This window comes from Eurosta solidaginis, chromosome 5 (genome assembly GCF_040869045.1).
Source record: "Eurosta solidaginis isolate ZX-2024a chromosome 5, ASM4086904v1, whole genome shotgun sequence".
Taxonomy (NCBI): Eukaryota; Metazoa; Arthropoda; class Insecta; order Diptera; family Tephritidae; genus Eurosta; species Eurosta solidaginis.
In genome coordinates this window covers 425,060-448,760 of record NC_090323.1, presented here as the reverse complement: position 1 = coordinate 448,760, position 23,701 = coordinate 425,060, and the positions used below count along the sequence as shown (strand labels likewise).

At 35.0% G+C, this 23,701-nt stretch overlaps 1 protein-coding gene across 7 annotated transcripts in view; it reads right to left on the bottom strand.

Annotated features, from left to right (window-relative positions):
- The window catches only part of Mitf (transcription factor Mitf), a 120,368-nt gene that overhangs the window by 9,082 nt on the left and 87,585 nt on the right, over positions 1-23,701 (bottom strand). For 6 of the 7 annotated variants that reach the window (XM_067788183.1, XM_067788182.1, XM_067788176.1 and 3 more), the window contains 3 exons: positions 20,192-20,212; positions 3,076-3,220; positions 42-283 (listed from right to left, as the gene is read on the bottom strand). In XM_067788183.1, coding sequence (XP_067644284.1) covers positions 42-283; positions 3,076-3,220; positions 20,192-20,212 — 408 coding nt within the window. The remainder of the gene's footprint in view (positions 1-41; positions 284-3,075; positions 3,221-20,191; positions 20,213-23,701) is intronic. The other variant, XM_067788181.1, reaches the window with a different exon arrangement.

Below are 23,701 nucleotides of genomic sequence, written 5' to 3'. Positions count from 1 at the left end.
ACATATGTATATAAGTTTGTATGCCTGCAAATATATCTTACCTTTATTCTATTCAACAATTTTCGGTTCTGCATTTCCATTTGACGTTGACGTATTTCATTTTGCTTCAGTCGCGATACTTCGTGCTTTAAACATTTAATATAATCAACAGATGATTTAAGAATTGTACCCTTGTTTGGACGTATATCTCGTACTACTTCATAATAGGGGTCATTTGTTTTTGGCAGCAATGTACCCAGTTCTTTAATACGGTCGTTTATATTAAATCGTCTTCTTCGCTCAACTAGAAAAAAAATCCTTTAATAAAGTATTCAGACAGAAAATTGTTAAAAAATGTATTTTTTAAATTCAATAAAACAAAAACCCTTTTCAAAATATCGTTAGCTTAATTTACAAAGGTCTAGCTGTTGCCCTGCTTGTTGCTGCCGCGGAAAAACTAATTTCAAAAATAAGTATTTATTTAATAAATCCACTTTATTTCTTTATAGCTCATGATTAATAATATTATATTTTTCTTTCTCTTACTTCATCTTTTACTGTATCCTTATACCTCTCTCTCTCTCTCATCTTCCAATCCTCTACCTCTCCCTGACTTTCTTCCACCCTCTGTAACATTCTCTCCCAATCCCTCTCCCCTCCCTTTTATTCTGCCTGTCGCTGACCCTCTGCCCGTCCCAAGCCTTTTCCTTTCCTTTGCTTGTTCCCCTACACTCCTAGGAAAGGAAAGGGCCGCAAACATTAGTCCGTTCGAAAGGCTACCTAGGTACGAAACTTCAAAAAAAAAAAAACCATAAATATTTTTTGTAGAAAAATAAAATTAAATGTATGAAAATATGTATGAATTTTTATCATCACTTAATAAATCACGACAAACCCATATTCTATCTGATTTTATTTTACTTATGATTCCTTTTATACCTATCATGAAAATGGAGAATTTCAAAATTGTAAGTCCTTAAAGGAGAAGAGACAGATCCAACAATTAGTGTACCGAAATGATCAGGGCTGAGTTGATTTAGTCATGTCCGCCTGTCTGTCTATTTGAACGCAGACTAGTCCCTCAATTTTTGAGATCGCTTGATGAATTTTGGTGAGCGGGTATATTTGGGTGTCCGATTAATCATTTGTTGGAACCGACCGGACCACTTTAACATATATCACCTATACAACCGATTTTTCGAAAAAGAGGGTTTTGTCATTTATTCAAAGGATAAGGCATTGTTGGCTGGAAAAATTGTCAAGATCGAAATTTTAACGTAATTTTTTCCTCATTTTAACCGCTAGAAGCTTGAAATTTTTTCAAATGCTCACAAATACGGCATTTATTGTTGCCTGAAAAAATTGCTAAGATCCGTCTTATAGATTTTTTTATAGCACCATGTAATTGAAGAATACATGGGTTGTAACTACATTAGTTTATATAATTTATGAATAATTTTCTGAACTCACCGATGTGTATTTTTGATCAAAGAACAAATTTTCTATCACTCAACTAAGGAAAACATGTTTGCAACGTATCAAAAAAATACTTTTCGTCGAAAGCGCCCATTGAGAAAAACTATAAATGCAGTCGTGCCTTATTGACTATAAGAACCCCTCCATTTTTTGGTGTAAAAAAAAAAAAAAAAAAAAATTGTTCACTTTAAGTAATTATCGCGTTTGCAGAATTCTTCGCATAAAGAGAAGCTAGCTACAAGCGGTCTTCTTACATAAAGTTCGCTAAAAGCACGAACAAATAAGGATTTGATGGAGCATCGTGCGCTGGTAGATAAGTAGATTGCATGTGTCTGTATGGGGAGCGACAAATGGGCTCTTATATGAAAACGCATGCAAACTATTCAGCTGCACGATGCTGCATCTAAAGTCTTAGTAAAAGGTATTTTTATTTAGAAAAAATGTGTATAAGTGCCCCACGGCAGTGATTTAGCAAACACTCCGAGGCAATTTCTGCCATGAAAAGCTTCTTGGGGAAAATTCATGTGCCGTACAGATGCCTTCCGGTGTCGGCATAAAACATGTAGTTCCCGTCCCGCCAATTTGCAGGAGCATGACGCTCAGCGTTGCGATTGTATGAAGCTAGGTCTAAGAAGTAAAAAGCGAAAGGCTGCGAATTTTTTTTTAATGTTTGCTAGTAAATATAAAAACATATTTACTTCTTATGAGCAATTGTTGATTGATAAAGATATACAAATTTAGCATATAATACCTAGATTACGAATCAGCGCCGATTTCTGAAAAAATATTTTTTTGGATTATGGCCCTTCTGGCGCTGAAAGAAGGAAAATTATGAAAATCGAGGATAAAATAATATACATGTATTCGGAAACTAGACGAAAGCGGTATCAGCAAATAAATTTCGCAAACACGACTTTTAGTTGTTCCCTTCTAACATAAAAAGGTTTTCGCTTTCATTTGGCACGACCCCCATACAATCGAAACACTTTGCGACGCAATACCATCGGAGATAAAACGCGCCTTATATTAACTTATGTAATTAATTATGACCAACTGTTATAATAAAAACACTCCCGGTGTGTTGTACGTCATACTCTTTAGATTCTGTATCAAAAACAATACTATGTTGTTTCATGACTCATCGGTGCCTCAAACTTGTATGAAAAAAATGGAAACAGAACCCTCAGGAGGACTCTTTTTAAAGTTCTCCGAAGAAGTTCCATCATCTTCTTTCTTTATCGAAATCAACAGGGTCCGTATTTCGTTTTACGATCCGTGATCGAAACTAATTTTTTAAATCATAACAGCTTTGAAAAATAGTAATTTAGATTCCTAACTTAATATAATTTTTAGAAATATTTTGACAGTTGCATAGTTATCGTTTGAGTGAAAGCGGTTTCAGTCACTGATTGTAAAACGTAATACGGGCCCAGATCACAAAGTGGAGTGATCTAACTTAACGTCAGTGCTCTTTACTCGTACTTTAAGTAGTTTTCTAATGCCTATCTATCCATGTATCCAAAGAGTAACCGGCTATGTGGATTCGCCCGTATATATAAATACACATTGTTTTATACAAAAAATATGCAGAAAAATAAAGGATAATTGTTCTTTACTCACTCATATTATGGTTATCCTTTTTCTGGCGATCTTTGGCTAAAGCATGCATTTCTGCATCAGTGATAGATTGTGGCTCCTGCTTAATTGCCAAATCAGACGAAAAGTTGTCCAACTTAAGGTCCGAGTCGAACAAATAGTCCTCCGTCTGTGGAAAGAAAATGAATAATATAACAGCATTATTTAATTAATCAAAGCGTATATATTTAAAGGCATAAACATAGGTACAGCATTTACATACATATATATGTACCCTGCAGGGAATACGGAAGATAGTCACGCAAAGCGACAGTTTCGAATTACAGGTTTAATGACTATCCGAGCCGACCGACCGAACTAGTGCTAACCGAAAGCAGAAGCAGCAAGTTCTGCGAGGGGACAGAATCAAAACTAGTACCATCTTTTAGTGAGCTAGTACAGAACTAGTGATATTCTCTGCAGAGTATATTTACAAATCTATAGTTTTTCGACCAGAATATCAAGAATTTTCGTCCGAAAGTGAGGTGTGAAAATTTTTACTCCAATTTGATAACTTTTCCCTTTGAATATTTTGAAAACCATATGCGTACAGTATCCTGCAGTAACAAGTCACAGACTTGGATAATTAAATTCAACAAAATAAATGGAGTTATGGAGAAAAATCTCACAACTAATGTTATTTCTTTTATTTTTGTTTTTATAATCTATTTGCGAATTTTTATCGTTTTAAATAAGTATTAAATTCAAGTCTCAACTGTTTAGTATAAACTGACGCACATTGTATACGTATGGTATTCAAAATTTTGAAAGGTAACGACCAAGCATATTTGAGTGGGTATTTTTACGATAGATGTAATACTCCTATATTGCTAATAGAAAATGCTCCCAATGTATTTTGAATTCGAAATCATACAATTTTTGTGATTGTAGTAGCATAAGTGTGACAAGAAAAAATCTAATTAAATTTACGAGGGTCTCCAAATAATAATTTTAAATATTTACTAAACAAATCGCAGACAAACCTAATACAAACACACGACGTTTTTAACGCAAAAAAAATTATATGTATATATGTATATCGATGTAAGTCCTTGCTGAGAAAGGGAAAACAATTTACGTCCTCCGCTCATAAGTAGACATCAATCTGACTCTATCAACAGCATTTGAACTGAAGTGCCACAGGAACGTAGATCAAGGAAATAATCCTCGAGACGAAGGCAATGTTGGAGGGGCCAAATGTAGAGGTAGTCTTCTACATAAGCCAGTCCCTAACTGGATCACAGATTGAGTACGGTTGAAACCACCTATATTATATATACATAGATGAAGTACGTGACACATTTTTTGAAATTGTGTCCAAAGTAAGGACAGCTTATAAAATATATATTCAAGGCAAATATATACAAACGGAATGTTATATGAAACGGATGTTATTCATTCGCCACATTTTATGAAGAATTTTTCCATGTGAATTATAAAATTTAGATATATGTACATATTGTATGTTTGATTTACTCAGCTGAGAGAGTTAAGCTGTTTCATATGAATGGAAGTAGCAACACACATATCACCATATTCTATAAACTTATGTGGTGCGTCTCATTTGGCAGAATCAGCAATAAACAACTAAAATCTAGTAAATTGTATAAATTGCTACATGTATTAGCTGTCATATTTTAGATAGGTTTGTATGTGTATATACTAACTACTTAAGTTTTACGTTTGCCTCTATTATATAGGCTAAAAAATTTGTTAATTTATCAATTATATCTACGTATGTATATACGCGCATTGTATGTACATTAAGCTGGGTTGATTTGCATGGACGAAAGTTAACCCATATCGCGCCATCGATTTTTCGATAGGTTTTGGGTGCAGGAAAAAAAAGTTCCACTAAGCATACCCAAAATAATAATTTTCGAGCCTGCGAAATTTGAGTTTTTTGACTTTTTTTCTTTGATTTTTAAGGTTTTTTTCATGACCTACTTAAAAAATTTTCATTTGATTTTAAAATTTTCGTGTATACCCTGTCCGACTCAAAACTAAACACTTTGGCGATAACAGTTTTTTGAAAAAAAAATATTTTTTGGGTTTTGAGTAGTGTTTTGGTGAAAAAATTTCATAGATTGTTGTCTGAAAAAATCATCAAGATCGGATATATTTATAATATATATCCCATAGAGCCGAATGTTCAGGTAAGAGGATTTTCATTATTTTTGTCGAAATCGATTTCTATTCCGATCTTGATGATTTTTTCAGACAACAATCCATGCCCAATACGTAAGCTTGTGGTAAAAATTGATGTTGCTAGCTGTTAGAATCAGGCAGAAATGGCGAAAACCCTCTTATTGAACAATCGATTGTATGGGAGGTATATGCTATAGTGGTCCAATCCGGTCGATTCCGACAAATGTCAAATCACCCATCAAAATATGCCTGCTTACCAAATTTCATCAAGATACCTCAAAAATTGAGGGACTAGTTTGCGTTCAAACAAACGGACAGACGGACGGACGGACATGGCTAAATCAACTTAGCTCGTCCCCTGATCATTTTGGTATACTTGTTGGTGGGTCTAACGGAAACATATACATAAAAAATGATTTGGAGCCTTGAAAATGAAAAAAAACGATTTCGACCAAAACAAGTCCCAAAAACCAAAAAAAAATTTTTTTTTTAACTGTTAATGCCAACGTTTTTATACTCAGTTGAGCAGAGCTCACAGAGTATATTAAGTTTGATTGGATAACGGTTGGTTGTACATATATAAAGGAATCGAGATAGATATAGACTTCCATATATCAAAATAATCAGGATCGAAAAAAAATTTGAATGAGCCATGTCCGTCCGTCCGTCCGTCCGTTAACACGATAACTTGAGTAAATTTTGAGGTATCTTGATGAAATTTGGCATGTAGGTTCCTGAGCACTCATCTCAGATCGCTATTTGAAATGAACGATATCGGACTATAACCACGCCCACTTTTTCGATATCGAAAATTTCGAAAAACCGAAAAAGTGAGATAATTCATTACAAAAGACAGATAAAGCGACAAAACTTGGTAGATGAGTTGAGCTTATGACGCAGAATAGAAAATTAGAAAAATTTTGGACAATGGGCGTGGCACCGCCCACTTTTAAAAGAAGGTAATTTAAAATTTTGCAAGCTGTAATTTGGCAGTCGTTGAAGATATCATGATGAAATTTGGCATGAACGTTACTCCAATTACTATATGCACGCTTAATAAAAATTTGCAAAATCGGAGAAGGACCGCGCCCACTTTTAAAAAAAAAATTTTTAAAGTAAAATTTTAACAAAAAATTTAATATCTTTACAGTATATAAGTAAATTATGTCAACATTGAACTCCAGTAATGATATGGTGCAACAAAATACAAAAATAAAAGAAAATTTCAAAATGGGCGTGGCTCCGCCCTTTTTCATTTAATTTGTCTAGGATACTTTTAACGCCATAAGTCGAACAAAAATTAACCAATCCTTTTGAAATTTGGTAGGGGCATAGATTTTATGACGTTAACTGTTTTCTGTGAAAATGGGCGAAATCGGTTGATACCACGCCCAGTTTTTATACAGAGTCTTCCGTCTGTCCTTCCGCATGGCCGTTAACACGATAACTTGTGCAAAAATCGACATATCTTTAATGAACTTAGTTCACGTGCTTACTTGAACTCACTTTAACTTGGTATGAAAATTGAACGAAATCCGACTATGACCACGCCCACTTTTTCGATATCGAAAATTACGAAAAATGAAAAAAATGCCATAATTCTATACCAAATACGAAAAAAGGGATGAAACATGGTAAGGTACTTCGATTGTTTTATTGACGCGAAATATAACTTTAGAAAAAACTTTATAAAATGGTTGTGACACCTACCATATTAAGTAGAAGAAAATGAAAAAGTTCTGCAGGGCGAAATAAAAAACCCTTGAAATCTTGGCAGGTATTACATATATAAATAAATTAGCGGTATCCAACAGATGATGTTCTGGGTCACCCTGGTCCACATTTCGGTCGATATCTGGAAAACGCCTTCACATATACAACTACCACCACTCCCTTTTAAAACTCTCATTAATACCTTTAATTTGGCGGCCACCGTGGTGTGATGGTAGCGTGCTCCGCCTATCACACCGTATGCCCTGGGTTCAACTCCCGCGCAAAGCAACATCAAAATTTTAGAAATAAGGGTTTTCAATTAGAAGAAAATTTTTCTAAGCGGGGTCGCCCCTCGGCAGTGTTTGGCAAGCGCTCCGGGTGTATTTCTGCCATGAAAAGCTCTCAGTGAAAACTCATCTGCCTTGCAGATGCCGTTCGTAGTCGGCATAAAACATGTAGGTCCCGTCCGGCCAATTTGTAGGGAAAATCAAGAGGAGCACGACGCAAATTGGAAGAGAAGCTCGGCCTTAGATCTCTTCGGAGGTTATCGCGCCTTACATTTATTTTATTTTTTAATACCTTTAATTCGATACCCATATCGTACAAACTCATTCTAGAGTCACCCCTGGTCCACCTTTATGGCGATATCTCGAAAAGGCGTCCACCTATAGAACTAAGCCCCACGCCCTTTTAAAATACTCATTAACACCTTTCATTTGATACCCATATTGTACAAACATATTCTAAAGTCACCCCTGGTCCACCTTTATGGCGATATCTCGAAAAGGCAAACACCTATAGAGCGAAGGCCCACTCCCTTTTAAAAATAGTCATTAACACCTTTCATTTGATACCTATATCGTACAAACAAAGTCTAGAGTCACCCCTGATCCACCTTTATTGCGATACCTCGAAAAGGCGTCCACCTATAGAACTAAGGCCCACTCCCTTTTAAAATACTCATTAACTCCTTTCGTTTGATACCCATATTGCACAAACGAATTCTAGAGTCACCCCTGGCCCACCTTTATGGCGATATCTCGAAACGGCGTCCACCTATGGAACTAAGGATTACTCCCTTTTAAAAAACTCATTAACACCTTTCTTTTGACACCCATATTGTACAAACAAATTTTAGGGTTACCCCTGCTCCACCTTTATGGCGATATCTCGAAACGGCGTCCACCTATGAAACTAAGGATTACTCCCTTTTAAAATACTCATTAACACCTTTAATTTGATACCCATATCGTACAAACGCATTCTAGAGTCACCCCTGGTCCCCCTTTATTGCGATACCTCGAAAAGGCGTCCACCTATAGAACTAAGGCCCATTCCCTTTTAAAATACTCATTAACTCCTTTCGTTTGATACCCATATTGCACAAACGAATTCTAGAGTCACCCCTGGCCCACCTTTATGGCGATATCTCGAAACGGCGTCCACCTATGGAACTAAGGATTACTCCCTTTTAAAATACTCATTAACACCTTTCTTTTGATACCCATATTGTACAAACAAATTCTAGGGTCACCCCTGGTCAACCTTTATGGCGATATCTCTAAACGGCGTCCACCTATAGAACTAAGGCCCACTCCCTTTTAAAATACTCATTAACAACTTTCGTTTGATGCCCATATTGTACAAACAAATTCTAGGGTCACCCCTGGTCCACCTTTATGGCGATATCTCGAAACGGCGTCCACCTATGAAACTAAGGATTACTCCCTTTTAAAATACTCATTAACACCTTTCATTTGATACCCATATCGTACAAACGCATTCTAGAGTCACCCCTGGTCCACCTTTATGGCGATATCTCGAAAAGGCGACCACCTATAGAACTAAGGATTACTCCCTTTTAAAAAACTCATTAACACCTTTCTTTTGACACCCATATTGTACAAACAAATTCTAGGATCACCCCTGGTCCACCTTTATGGCGATATCTCGAAACGGCGTCCACCTATGAAACTAAGGATTACTCCCTTTTAAAATACTCATTAACACCTTTCATTTGATACTCATATCGTACAAACGCATTCTAGAGTCACACCTGGTCCACCTTTATTGCGATACCTCGAAAAGGCGTCCACCTATAGAACTAAGGCCCACTCCCTTTTAAAATACTCATTAACTCCTTTCGTTTGATACCCATATTGCACAAACGAATTCTAGAGTCACCCCTGGCCCACCTTTATGGCGATATCTCGAAACGCCGTCCACCTATGGAACTAAGGATTACTCCCTTTTAAAAAACTCATTAACACCTTTCTTTTGACACCCATATTGTACAAACAAATTTTAGGGTCACCCCTGCTCCACCTTTATGGCGATATCTCGAAACGGCGTCCACCTATGGAACTAAGGATTACTCTCTTTTAAAATACTCATTAACACCTTTCTTTTGATACCCATATTGTACAAACAAATTCTAGGGTCACCCCTGGTCCACCTTTATGGCGATATCTCGAAAATGTGACCACCTAGACAACAACCACCACTCCCTTTTAAAACCCTCATTAATACCTTTAATTTGATACCCATATCGTACAAACACATTCTAGAGTCACCCCTATTCCACCTTTATGGCGATATTTCGAAACGGCATCCACCTATAGAACTAAGGCCCACTCCCTTTTAAAATACTCATTAACACCATTCGTTTGATGCCCATATTGTACAAACAAATTCTAGGGTCACCCCTGGTCCACCTTTATGGCGATATCTCGAAACGGCGTCCACCTATGGAACTAAGGATTACTCCCTTTTAAAACACTCATTAACACCTTTCATTTGATACCCATATCGTACAAACGCATTCTAGAGTCAACCCTGATCCACCTTTATGGATATATCCCTAAATGGCGTCCACCTATAGAACTATGACCCACTCCCTCATCAAATACACTGTAATACCTTTCATTTGATACACATGTCATACAAACACATTCCAGGGTTACCTCGGTTCATTTTCCTACATGGTTATTTTCCCTTATGTTGTCACTATAGCTCTCAACTGAGTATATAATGTTCGGTTACATCCGAACTTAACCTTCCTTACTTGTTATTGCATAATTTTAAGTGGGATAAGAACTATGAGACAAATTCGTTTTCACCGGCAACACTTTTGCACGTTTCTGAAGAAACCCTTAAAAAAAAATGGCGCAAAAATAAATTTTTTCACCAAAACAGTCCTCAAAACCCAAAAAATATTTTTTTTAAAAAACTGTTATCATCAAAGTTTTTAGCGGACAATTTTGAGTCGGACAGGGTATACATGAAAATTTTAAAATCAAATGAAAATTTTTTAAGTAGGTCATGAAAAAAAACCTTAAAAATCAAAGAAAAAAAGTAAAAAAACTCAAATTTTGCAGGCTCGAAAATAATTTTTTTGGGTATGCTTAGTGGAACTTTTTTTTCCTGAGCCCAAAACCTATCGAAAAATCGATGGCGCCATGTAGGTAAATAAATCGACCCAGCTTAATGTACATACATACATATATATGTATACCTATGCTTATAAGTTGCAATTTTGAGTTTACTATAACGAAAAAGGTTATATAATCTAGTAAAGATAGCAATCACAGACAAATTTTTAGAATCATTTATTTTAACTCAAACGCATATTCGCCCAACTTCATGCCTGCGAATATTTTGCTTATAGCCATTTGTAGACACATTTATTAGCGACATCACAATTGAATTATTTGAGTTCGCAATTTTCAGTTTGTTCACAGAATATTATTGATATCTATTGTAAGCACGTTTGAGTGCCCTTGTTGTAGAATGGAATTGTTAGAAAGTATTAAGTGTAGTGTATTAAGTACTTCCCTCTAAGTATTTTTTTTTTGTATAGGAATATGGTGAGAATTTTTCCAAGCTACTTACATTCACTTAACAAATATTGAACAATTGTGTGAGCTGAGAGCTCTTAACAATTATTGCATAAAATCAATAAGTATTGTTTTTGAGCCGAATACAACTAATTAAACCCGTTTCAGTAAATCGTTAGTCAGATAAAAAAATCAAATTCTGAAAACACATTTTTTGTATATAAGCATTTAGAATATATGTACATACATATGCATATAAATGCACCAGTCTGTATTCATTTGAAACACGAAATTTGGTTAGACTTTATTATTATTACTTTTGGAGAACAGACAAAAGACACTAAACGTAGTCAAGAATTAAAATTCTGGGTTCAATGAATTTTAAAAAATGTTGATGGAGAATAAATTTAATATAATAAAATGCAGAGACCTAACTTTAGATTTCGGTTATATATGTATATATAGACATAATACATATATTCGCACCCTTCGAATAAACATAAATATATAATTGCGTTGATCCTTGTGAATTCTTTGATACTTTTTATTGTCGGTTTGTTGCAAGATGTACAACATAACTGACATTTCTATAGACAAATCGCCATTTACATATGCTATATTATGCTACAGCCAAAACTAAATATGTACATTTAAAAAAATTTTCATAACTTATTTGTTATCCAATGTACAGCTCAAAAACAATTTTTGAAACACAGAAAATTGGAAAGATGTTTTTTGTGTTAACGCTGCTAAAGGGGAAAATAGCCGTGTAAGAGATAATGAACGTACATATAACGTGGAGGTAAGTTTATCATCAAATGTGGACATGTTATGTGTAATATATGAATTACGATAAACTTTTTGAAAATAGTGGTGCTATATTTTTAGTACGCAGTGTTTATGCTCAGAGTTAATCTTCATATTTTACCAAAAATTTAGTATCAAAGCTGAAATTCATTCGATGGTGCAAAAAACTTGTAATTAAAAATTTTTTTATTTACATAAAGCGGATTGTGCTGGCATTTGAAAATTTCGCCTTAGTAAGAGCTGGGATATTTTAGTATACTTAGCTCAAAATCTCTGATTGTATATTTGGTAAGCGTTTACTAATACCTTACATATGTATTTAAGGAAGCCAATGCATAAATACATAGATATTTGCACTTAAAGTTTGTTTTAAGCAGCTATGATGCAAAACCATGGATAATTGAGTATGTGTACGTATTAGCATTAAGTCAATTTTAATAAATATATGTGCATATTTACGAGTACTAAAAACTTTATTGTATACTGAGGCCGTTCAGAGCTTAGTTGAGAATAAAAACTTATATTTATCTGAATATAGCAATTAAAAGAAAATAACTAAAGATTATTTTCGTTGCAAAAATATGTATGTCAGCCGTTCATGATTGACTGATTTTGTTTAAGCTTTACTCATATAAAATAGAATGATTTTAAAAAGCTCTCCGAGCTGGGAATTAATATACAAATGACATTTTAGAATCGTTATAAACACAAATATTTGGTCCACTCAATAATTTTGGTCGCCCAGTTAACCATTTGACTTTTACTGTCATTATGACATATGATATAAAATCGTGCCACCAGAGTGGGTTGCAGCATTTTTCATTGTTTCCTCAGGGATTTTTCTCAACTCGCCAACTATGGCGATGATAAAAGACTAAGACATGAGAAAAGAGGTGGTTATCATCAACAGGGTTAGAGGGGCAAGAAATCGCTAAAAACAATGCACAGAATACAAAAATGTATGTTAATTTTTGACCAGGTGCTTTGGTAATATACCATAGGTATACGCATGATACAACTATAGAGAGGTAGTTCCACTCTTTCTCCCCCGTTTCACATAAACTGTTTTGGCATTCCCTTTTGAAACAGCGCTACCATATCCTTAAACAATTAACGTTCCGTTTGTTTCTTTAATTTTTTGGGTATATTTTTTTTATGTTCAACAAGCTGTTCCAGGCAGGTATTGAATGCAACACCCGTCCAAGAACATACAATATCTTCACCTGAGTAAAAATATGTATCTTGCTCGTCCGTACTCCGCATATATCCTCCTAATAAACAAAGCGGCGGAGTATACATACATATGTTGTACCCAGTATATTTATTTGAAATAAGAACCTGAAACCCTACCTCACAGTCTACCTGACAGATCATCGAAAGATTTCTGTGTGATGGTCGCGTGCTCCGCCTATCACACCGTATGCCCTGGGTTCAACTCCAGGGCAAAGCAACATCAAAAATTTTAGAAATAAGGTTTTTCAATTAGAAGAAAATATTTCTAAGCGGGGTCGCCTCTCGGCAGTGTTTGGCAAGCGCTCCGGGTGTATTTCTGCCATGAAAAGCTCTCAGTGAAAACTCATCTGCCTTGCAGATGCCGTTCGTAGTCGGCATAAAACATGTAGGTCCCGTCCGGCCAATTTGTAGGGAAAATCAAGAGAAGCACGACGCAAATTGGAAGAGAAGCTCGGCCTTAGATCTCTTCGGAGGTTATCGCGCCTTACATTTTTTTTGTAAAGTTAGCGTAACCGAAGTTGGTGAAACGGCCTTAAGTCTCTAAAGCTGTCATTATACTGGATCACAGTTGCTGAGGTTCGCAGTTTAAAAGCCGTAACGGTTAAGGCGCTACGTGAGTTAATCGGCTTATAGATAGCTACTGTCAATTAGCGTATATCTCTTGAACAAAGCCAAATGACAAAGGTTTTGTTTTGCAGTTTATGGCTACTTACCTGTAGATTAATCCAAAATTTGATATAAAGTTTATATTATATAAAGTTTATATTATATTAGCCCCTCATGTTATATTAGCCCCTCAAGGCAAAAATGGGAATTATCGGTACACCAATGACCCAGAACCTAAATTGACCAATATCTCTTGAAGCAAGCAAGATTTTCTAAACTCTTGCAATTGTGTTCAATATAAGAAGTAGGTTGCTACATAATGCACAAAAAAAAATGTTTAAAATATTGCTTGGTCATGAGAAATACACAATAATCAGTTTAGTCGTCAGTAGTTGTCGATAAACAGTATATCTGCTTAGCGCTTAAACCGTTAATGATAGAAACTTTAATGAAATTGCGTCTTCATCTGCAAAAAAGGAGTCATATAATGTGAAAAAAGTTAAGAAAATCTTGCTAGGTTCAATAGATATAGGGTAATTAAGTGCTGGGTCATTTGTGTACCGAAAAATTCCCATTTTTGCCTTGAAAGATAATGATAGAACTGTATATCAAATGTGGAAAAATCTACAAGTGGGTACATATATATATATTGCAGGAAAAAAACTTTACCATTTGCTTTGGCTGAAGAGACTTATAAAAATCGATAGTAGAGATCAATAAGCCGATAAACCCACGTAGCGCCTTTATCGTTAACGAATTGAATCAAACCATGCTTATCTTCCAATTCGTTCAAGAGATATACACATGAATCGGTTTAGTTGTCAGTAGTTGCCAATAAAAGGGATATCTCACGTAGCGGTTGAGCCGTTGGTGATATAATCTTGAAACAAACTGTGGAGTATTCTTCAGGCAGGTGCTATATAATGCGAAGTAAGAGTTTAGAAAATCTTGCTTGGTTTAGGAGTTATAAGATAATTTAGTTGCTTCGCCATTTGTGTACCGATGAATTCCCATTTGTGCCTTGAAGGGTTAATAATGGGAATTTATAACATATTGTGGATTGATCTACAAGTGGGTAACTAAACATTTCGAAAACATAAACTTTGTCATTTGGCTTGGTTCAAGAGATACACACAAATTGAACGTAATTATCGATAAACCCTTTGTGTGTATAGCAAATAGTAGTGTTAGTGTGTACTATGTGCGTCCACGAAAATTCGATGAATTTCGAATCTAAAGAGCAAAAGGCATAATAACTACATATATGTATATATAAATAATACGGATAGATGGATACGCTCGCGCGCTAATGTGAATGTCTGTAAGTTGTAACTTCATGGAATGTAATTCCGTACGTGCGAAACCTCATGCTTATATCAATAAAGACAGAATCAAGTACAATTAGCATTACCATTACCAATAATCAGTAATTGAAAATACCAATTCCAAATACCTCTTTGACGTAGATAATATTTGACACACTTTTCATTCCGGCAAGTGGTCCAGGGAGGACCTGTTCTAAATAAAACAGTTTATAGTGCGATTCGATTGAAATTTGGTATATTAATCGTATTTATTATGAGAACCCGGAGAGTGTTCCTGTGAAGTTTCCAGGGACCAGGGACCGAAGTATTCGTTAGAATTCTATTCACTTTTCCATTTGCCTAAAATATGATAAATACATAGATAGTCCTTTTTATCATAAGCCACTGATAATTATCAGTAGAATCATAATTGGAGTTCCAATTCAGTTAAAATCGGAAGATGATATGGCAGTGGACATAATTTAAAAATAGTAATATGCGACTGATTCGTGAATTTATGCTACACTTAATGTAAGAAAATAAATATTAATTTAAAAAATTTTTCAAATTTAAACTGAATTTTATGGACTTGTTGACTATATTTTTTCAGTCCTTTTGTTATTGTATTGTAATAAATTATTTGCATGCAACTGAAAACTATTTTTTTATGCCAAAGAAGTATAACTTCTCACGCGCGTACATAAGTACATGCACCAATTTCTTTAGTATTCGCTTTGACAATTGTAAGGATTTATGAGCTAGACACCGGTTAGTAATAACTGATGCAATACCGATGCCTACCCAGTGTCATAACCGAGGTATTATTAGCATTAGAGGCATTTAATTTTTTATATAAAAATAACTACAATGCGCGATATTTCTCCGAAGAGATTAAGGCCGAGCCTCTCTTCCGATTTGCGTCGTGCCCTTCTCAGACTATGTAAATATCAGCTTCAGCATCCTCCTAAAGCTACATATACAAGAAATGTATAGCAGAAACAATAGGACAGTCTAAAGAGGTTTCCACCATAGAACTCTATCTACTGTACTTCTTATCAAAGGCACTAACAACTGGTTACAATAAAAATTGTCCTCTGAAAAGATTCAAGGGAAAAGCAAAGCCACCATGGTGGAGTAAGTAGTTGATTCTTCTTAGGGAGCAGGTAAACGAGATTATTGAGCTGGCAAAAGTTGCGCAAAGCGAGGAGTGGTAGAATCTATAAACGTGGAATCAGCAGGTCGAAGACATAGAATGCTCCAGCCAAATGGCGAGAGGAAAGAATTTACACTTCAGGGACTGATAACAAAGGACGATTCGGAATGATCACACAGTAGTGAACAGTTAACTTAACACTCACCTCTTATCACGAAATAATGCGGAGCAGTTGGTTCACAACTCGGAGCGAGCAGTGCCACGATTGATGGAAAATACTAAAATTGAATGGACGATAAAAACTCGCCAAGTTCAAATCGCCGAGTCTGGTCTGTATGGGATATTCCCTGATCTGGCATGTGGAACGGTTGTAAAATGGCTTAGAACAATCTTTAAGGCTTTCATAAAACTGAACCACGTCCCGCAATCTTGAAGAACGGCTCGAGTAGTCTTCATACCGAAAGGGGAAGAACCAGTCATCTGTACCCGAAATACTACAGGCCTATTAGTTTGACATCTTTTCTGTTCAAAGCCCTAGGGAGATGTATAGATGAATATATATGAAGCATTATTCTCTTTAGCTCAACATGCTATCACCAACGGCAAGTCAGTTGATATTCCATTGCATATGGAAGTTATGAATAGAGAGAAAGCCCAAGGTGTTTTTCGGACATTGTCAGGGCTTCCAACAATGTCTCTTCAACGGTTGAAGTTCATCTGGTCTTAACAAGTTGGATCGGCTCCATGTTAAGCACCAGAATGATCACGTCGGAAGGGGATCTATGCAAGGCCACAAAATATCCCGATAGGCCAGGCGCTTTGAGATGTATATTTCTGGGCATCTGGAGTTGTATTAACTGCCAACGCGGAAAAACCCGATGTAGTACTATTTTCTAGAAAATATAAGGTCCCTTTGAGGAGTAACTCCTCAAGAAAAACACTGCACAAATTATCTATGAATTATACCTGAAAGTAAGTTCTTGTGGTTACTCTTTGTGGAAGAGAGAGCGAAGAAATCCCCTGCGGGATGCTATGCATGCAAGAGGATGCCTCCTGCAGACCTAATGGCCAAAAATATACCGTTAACAACGATAAGGCTTAAGGCCTCTGGGCAGCTTGAGTGCAGGCCGTATGGTCATAGCAGTATAGCGCCATATAGTGCGACTTCACGAATATTTTTGGAAAGAGCATATTATGAAATTTAGCATATACCGTTATGGGAATTGAGTTAATGTACTTTGTGTGATCTACACAGCTGAGTATAAAAGTAAACTCATACACATAATTATATCGGGAAAAGTAGATACTGTCTGAGTAGGTTTCAAAATACTTTGTAGATTAAATGCGAAAAATACGAAGTTTCAATTTAAAATAAAAAATTAAAAATTAATCAACATGCCAAAACAAACCTTGACATAAAATACAAATACGCAATGCGAGCGGACAATAACAAGTAGCAGACAGAACGTGTCTCATATATGTACCCGTACATTGCCAATGTCACCTGCCTTTTTCCTCCACTGTTTCGCTGCCCAGCTTTCCACCACACTACCGATTAAGTGGACATTCAGCTCCCTACCCACCCCACCAAAAATGAATTGTTTTTTATTTATTTGTTTTTGTCATTTAATCGAAGTTGTTAGTTGTACTGAACTCGCCAATCACAACAACAGCCGGCCAAAAACTACCCACCAACGTATTACATATATATTAATACCTCATAAGCAAATTGGTAGTCAGCGTTTGGAAATTATTTTAAACTTTTAAATGCACGCAATTACACAATTTTTTTTCGTACTTAAACTAGCTGAATTGAAAGTGATAAGATCAATAAAGCGCAGAAAAATTCGTTTGGGAATTACGTATGTGTGTTCTATTGACCTCGGGACGTTTTCTCAAATAAACATTGAGGTTCACCTGCCTCACAAGAATATTTAAGTATGTGAACAAACTTTGTGTTTATGGGAAAGATAAATGTCAAAGTTCACACGAAAAACCGTCCCTTAGTCGGCTATTGCAAACAATATATTATTCCATGCAATTAGGTAGTTGTTTATAACTTGCCCAAAACTGTGATGCAAGGGTGGCGATTGGACGCACTTGTGGAGCATGAACCAGCACAATGTGGAGTTCAGAACACTTTTTTCTCATGTTGACTTAAGCGGAGACCCCAGATATGTAGTATTTACGTATACCAGCTAATATGATTTGATCTGAAGTATACATACATATGTATATATATTAGACAGGATCGGTTCCGAAAGGAAAACAAAAATTTGCAAAACACCGCTCATACATTTGGAACCTTTTTGGGTATTTGCCGAAATCGTTTTGGTTTTTCGGTTTTGGTCTGTGCTTAAACAAAATTGTATTACACTTCTGGTTGGATAACGGTTGTCAATACCAGCATAAAGGAATCGAGATAGATATAGGCTCGTTTATATCACAATTATATCAGCATCGTAAAAGATTCTCATTAGTCACGTCCGTCCGCCAGTCTGTCCGTTTCCACGAAAACTTCAGTAAAAAATTAGATATCTGTACGAAAGTTGGTATACTCGATTGTCTGGGTCTAGAATAAAATGGTATTGAAAATGGTCGAAACCGAGCGATAACCACGCCCACTTTTCCAATATCAAAGATTTCGAAAAAATGCGAAATTCATTACAAAAAACCGATAAAGTGATACACCTTAATATGCGGGTTTACTTTATGGTAAGAAATAGATATTTGATATAATGTTGGATAATGGGCCTGGCACCGATTACATTTGGAAGAATAAAATTTAAACTTTTTGGAGGCCTTATATCAAAAGACGTCTAAGATATCACGATAAAAGTAGGCATGCAGGTTGTTCTTGATTATTCAAGTATTTATGAAAATTATAAAAATGCGCTGGCGACCACACCCATTAAAAAAAAAAACATTTTCATAATGGTAGCAAGTCTCTTATCGTACACGTCCTGATTTATGGTGAAGGAGCATCGACACTGATAACATATCTTCGCGTTGGAAACGGCGAGTATGCAAGGTGGAAAACGATTAAAGTTCTTTTGGGGCTACCAATTGTTGCCACTTAGCACAGCCAATAACCAAATGGCGCAACTTGTTTTAGGGCCATAACCGTTTAAACGGCTAAATTCCAATTAAGTAACAAAAGACTTCAATATCTTTGCGGTAAACAAATTATACTGATATTTCACCTCATAGCTGTGGCATATATTGCAACTAAAAGTGACTTTTTGGAAGTGAGTGTGGCCGCCGGTTTTTAGTTTATTTCCCTATTAAGGCTATAAATTGAAAAAAAAAAAATCAACAAATTTTAATGAGCTTTGGTAAAACCTTTGTTTTTTTCATTTCTCTTTACATCTTAATTTGTAGAACATACAGCTGGGTATATACTATTCGGTTTTGCCCCAACTTAGACTTCCTTAATTGTTGTTGATTATTGGGTATTATGTTAAGAATAGGGAAGCCATTATTTTGTTCATCAGAAGCTCCATAATTCCTTTTCATGTCCTATTGAATACTGCAGTCGTTTTCATATAATCGTTTTTTCATAGAGACCTGCCCAGGGAAATACAACTGTAGCACCTACGACTTCATATATGTTAATAAATCAAGTATATTTTCAAGGATATAAAAAATAAATATTTCGAAAACCCTATCAACATAAGCTTCAAGCATAGGGGCGGCCTTTTACAATTTTTTCCGACCCAGTCTATTATACATACGTGCATATTCGCATCTGTGTTAGGCTTTTTCATGTATGTATATACTTCTGATTTCCGTGAAATCGTAACAAATGTGTAATAACTATATAAAATTTAATGCAAGGCTTTAAGAAAATTGTTTATGTTAATATGAAGATATCCATTCAAGGGCTTACTTTTTTATTCGAACTTGTTTCTGATTCTATCAACTTATACTGAAACCAATTTAATAGCTGATTTAGTTTTCCATTATACCATCAAGCTTATCTGCTTCAATAATAGCATTCAGTTAAATGATTTTTACATTTATATATACAAAAATGTTCTAGATTAACAATAGGTGTGTTGTTATTACAAAAAAAAATAGAGTTATGAAATAATTGTATGTCTTATGACTAACTATTTAACTGATTTTAAAAAATCTTTCCAAGCCACGCATTTTATTTCCTACTTTCCCAAAAAAATTTATACATGTACGTTTGTGAAATCTTTGAAATTAGTAAAAAATAGTTTCTAACTACATAGACTGCTAGCTTATAGGTGAGTATTTTATTAAATATATATTCAAAATGTAATTTTAGCACTTACATCACTGTCAAACATCAGGAGCTGTAAACATATATAAATTGTTAATAAATTATATAAATAATTTTGATAAAAGTAATTGTTAACGTAATTTTATTATACGTAAGTTGCATATTTTGGCATATAAATGTTAATACAAATGTAAATAGTTGAACATAAGTGCAAGCAAGTGTATATGTCGTTGCTTCACCTGTAATACCGCGTATCTTCTGAAAGGTTAGTTATTAACTTTATTTGCAGTTTATACTTTTTGTTTAGCAATTTCTGTTTTGATATGGTTGGTCAAACCCACATATACAAATAAGATAAAGGAAAAATTTACAAAAGTTTTATTGTATTCGATGCACTTGCATATTTTTCCTCTTATTCATAAAAAATATTTAAAAAGGCTTTTTAAACGCATATTTTTATTTAATTTTTTTGATTAAGGAGGTCTGTGTATACGTGGTATTACAAGGTAAAATGCTCTTTACGCTTGTGTGCAGTATGTTAACTCCCACTTTGCCACACTTCAAGATCTTTGCACGCGAACTTCGTACAAATACCTATACGTACATTTATATGGAAGTGTGCGTGCTATCAAATCAAAGGCCCAGGTTAAAAATTTCATGAAGAAAAAAAAAATTCAGCACTATTTCAATAAATACATATCTATCTCTTTGAAATAGTCATACATTATGTTTATGTGCGTTTACTACAAGGTGGTGTGTAACAGTGGTATATATGTAGTAAATTATTGTTTGGTGTTGGGCAATACGAAAGAGTAATATTTGTTGAATTATACGGAAAAAAATGCATTGAAAAAATGGCTTTTACTACGTTTTTAGGTGTCGGAACTATTTCAAACACTTGAACACACATTGTGATTAACCAAATGTTAGTTATTCAGCTTCTAATTCTTTTAAATTTAGAACTCAAATAAAGGCTACGCAACACTTGGTATACGTTGTTATAAATTAAAACGCTTATCAAATGAGGTAAATAAAAGAGTACTAAATGTTAAGTATACATAAGATGCCAAAAGAATTTTTGTAAAAAGATGATTCTAGGAGCAGTGTAGCAGTCCCAAGTCCAGATATGTATGCATCTATGTACATATATACACATGATTTTATATACCTTAAATCCTGTATGGGAGCTCGAGCCCATGGGCGTTATTTCCTTATGTGGAGGGAAATAACGGCAGCGGGCTAAAGCTTTTTCACCAAGTAAAGGCAATCCCACATTTTTTTATAAATAAGGCAAACGCCAATAAAATATTGTTAGTTAACTAGAAGTAGTATCTTTAAAACAGCTCGCATGTCCGCCTGTCGTAAGAAAAGACTAAAATACCAAATTGATTCAAGGGGTTGTGTAGCGCAACCCTCTCAAGGGGTTGCCAGCGCAACATATAGCTTCAACCCAATTGTCAACCTAACCTACCCGTGGCAAATCATGTTTCATTAACAGCCGAGGCTCTGGCGACCCCAAGTTCCTGAAACCAGGGGATGGGGAGGGCAGGTTGGCCTAGAAGGTTTAATGTCAACCTCACCTATCCGTGGCGAAACAAGGCAGTGCGTTTCTCGGAGTGCTCTACTTCTAAAAAGTTTTTTATTACTGATTCTCAACTTAACAGAAAATACATTAATAAGAGTTACTCATACGACCCGCATCACATTGCAGCAAACGCCCTTTCTTCGCATATTAATGAACGCTAAGCTCTATGCTAGATTTTTTGTTTTATTACAAAAAAGAACAAGTAAGAACGGGACTGTCTTCGGCTGTGCCGAAGACTTCATACCTTTCATGAATGGGGCTGAACAATAATCTTATCCCGTTCGTAATCTCCGAATAATCGGATGTATAAGATGAGAAATATATAGTGAACAGATCTACATACCGAAACGATTTTTAAGATAAATATAAAATAAAAAACAGGTAGGTACTTTGTGTGAGGATGCAAAGTTTCAGGTTTTTTGTGGTCTTCGTGTAAAAACTATGACTACGAATCACGTATTTCAAACGTAACTATTTGATGAAATTTGATGAATTTTGAAGCTTCTAGCCGTAAAAAAGGGGCAAAAATGACAGTTTATATGAAGTATATAATATATATACCACCGATCTCTATGATTTTTTTAGACAACAATATATGCTATACACGTAAGAATTTCGTGAAATTTGAACATATCTAAACGATTTTTAAGATAAATATAAAATAAAAAATATGTAGGTACTTTGTGTGAGGATGCAAAGCTTCACGTTTTTTGTGGTCTGCATGTAAAAACTATGACTACGAATCACGTATTTCAAACATATATGACGTAAACGTAACTATTTGATGAAATTTGATGAATTTTGAAGCTCCTAGCCGTAAAAAAGGGGCAAAAATGACAGTTTATATTAAGTATATTATATATATACCACCGATCTCTATGTTTTTTTCAGACAACAATATATGCTATATACGTAAGCATTTGGTGAAATTTGAAGCTTCTAGCTGTTAAAAAGGGGCAGAAATTGCGCAAAGTTTCTTATCTGAACAATCGGTTGTATGAGATATATACTATATATACAACCGATCTCAATGATTTTTTCAGACAACAATATATGCTACATGCGTAGGCATTTGGTGAAATTTGAAGCTTCTAGCTATTAAAATGGGGCCGAAATCGCAAAAAAAAAAATATATATAATATATATATATACTATATATACCATCATATATATATTATATATACCACCGATCTCTATGTTTTTTTCAGACAACAATATATGCTATATACGTAAGCATTTGGTGAAATTTGAAGCTTATAGCTGTTAAAATGGGGTAGAAATTGCGCAAAGTTTCTTATCTGAACAATCGGTTGTATGAGATATATACTATATATACAACCGATCTCTATGATTTGTTCAGACAACAATATATGCTATATACGTAAGCATTCGGTGAAATTTGAAGCTTCTAGCTGTTAAAATGGGGCTAAAATTGCGAAAATATATATATACACTATATATATATACTATATATACCACCGACCTTTATGATTTTTTCAGACAACAATATATGCTATATACGTAAGCATTCGTTGAAATTTGAAGCCTCTAGCTCTTAAAATAGGGCAGTAATTACGAAAAGTTTCTTATCTGATCAATTTTTTTAGGCAACAATATGTGCAATATACGAAATTATGTGGTGAAGTTTGAAGCTTCAATCTATTAAATTGAGTAAGATATGAAGTTTGAAGCTTCAATCTATTAAATTGAGTAAGATATGACAAAAATCCTCTTTTTTCTGAAAAATCGGTTGTATGGAGGATATATGCTATAGTGGTCCGATCCGGCCGGTTCCGACAAATGTCTAATCGGACACCCAAATACACCCGCTCACCAAATTTTATCAAGATATCTCAAAAATTGAGGGACTAGTTTGCATACAAACAGACAGACGGACAGACGGACATGGCTAAATCAACTCAGCTCTTCATCCTGATTATTTCGGCATACTTAATGGCGGGTCTATCTATTTTCCTT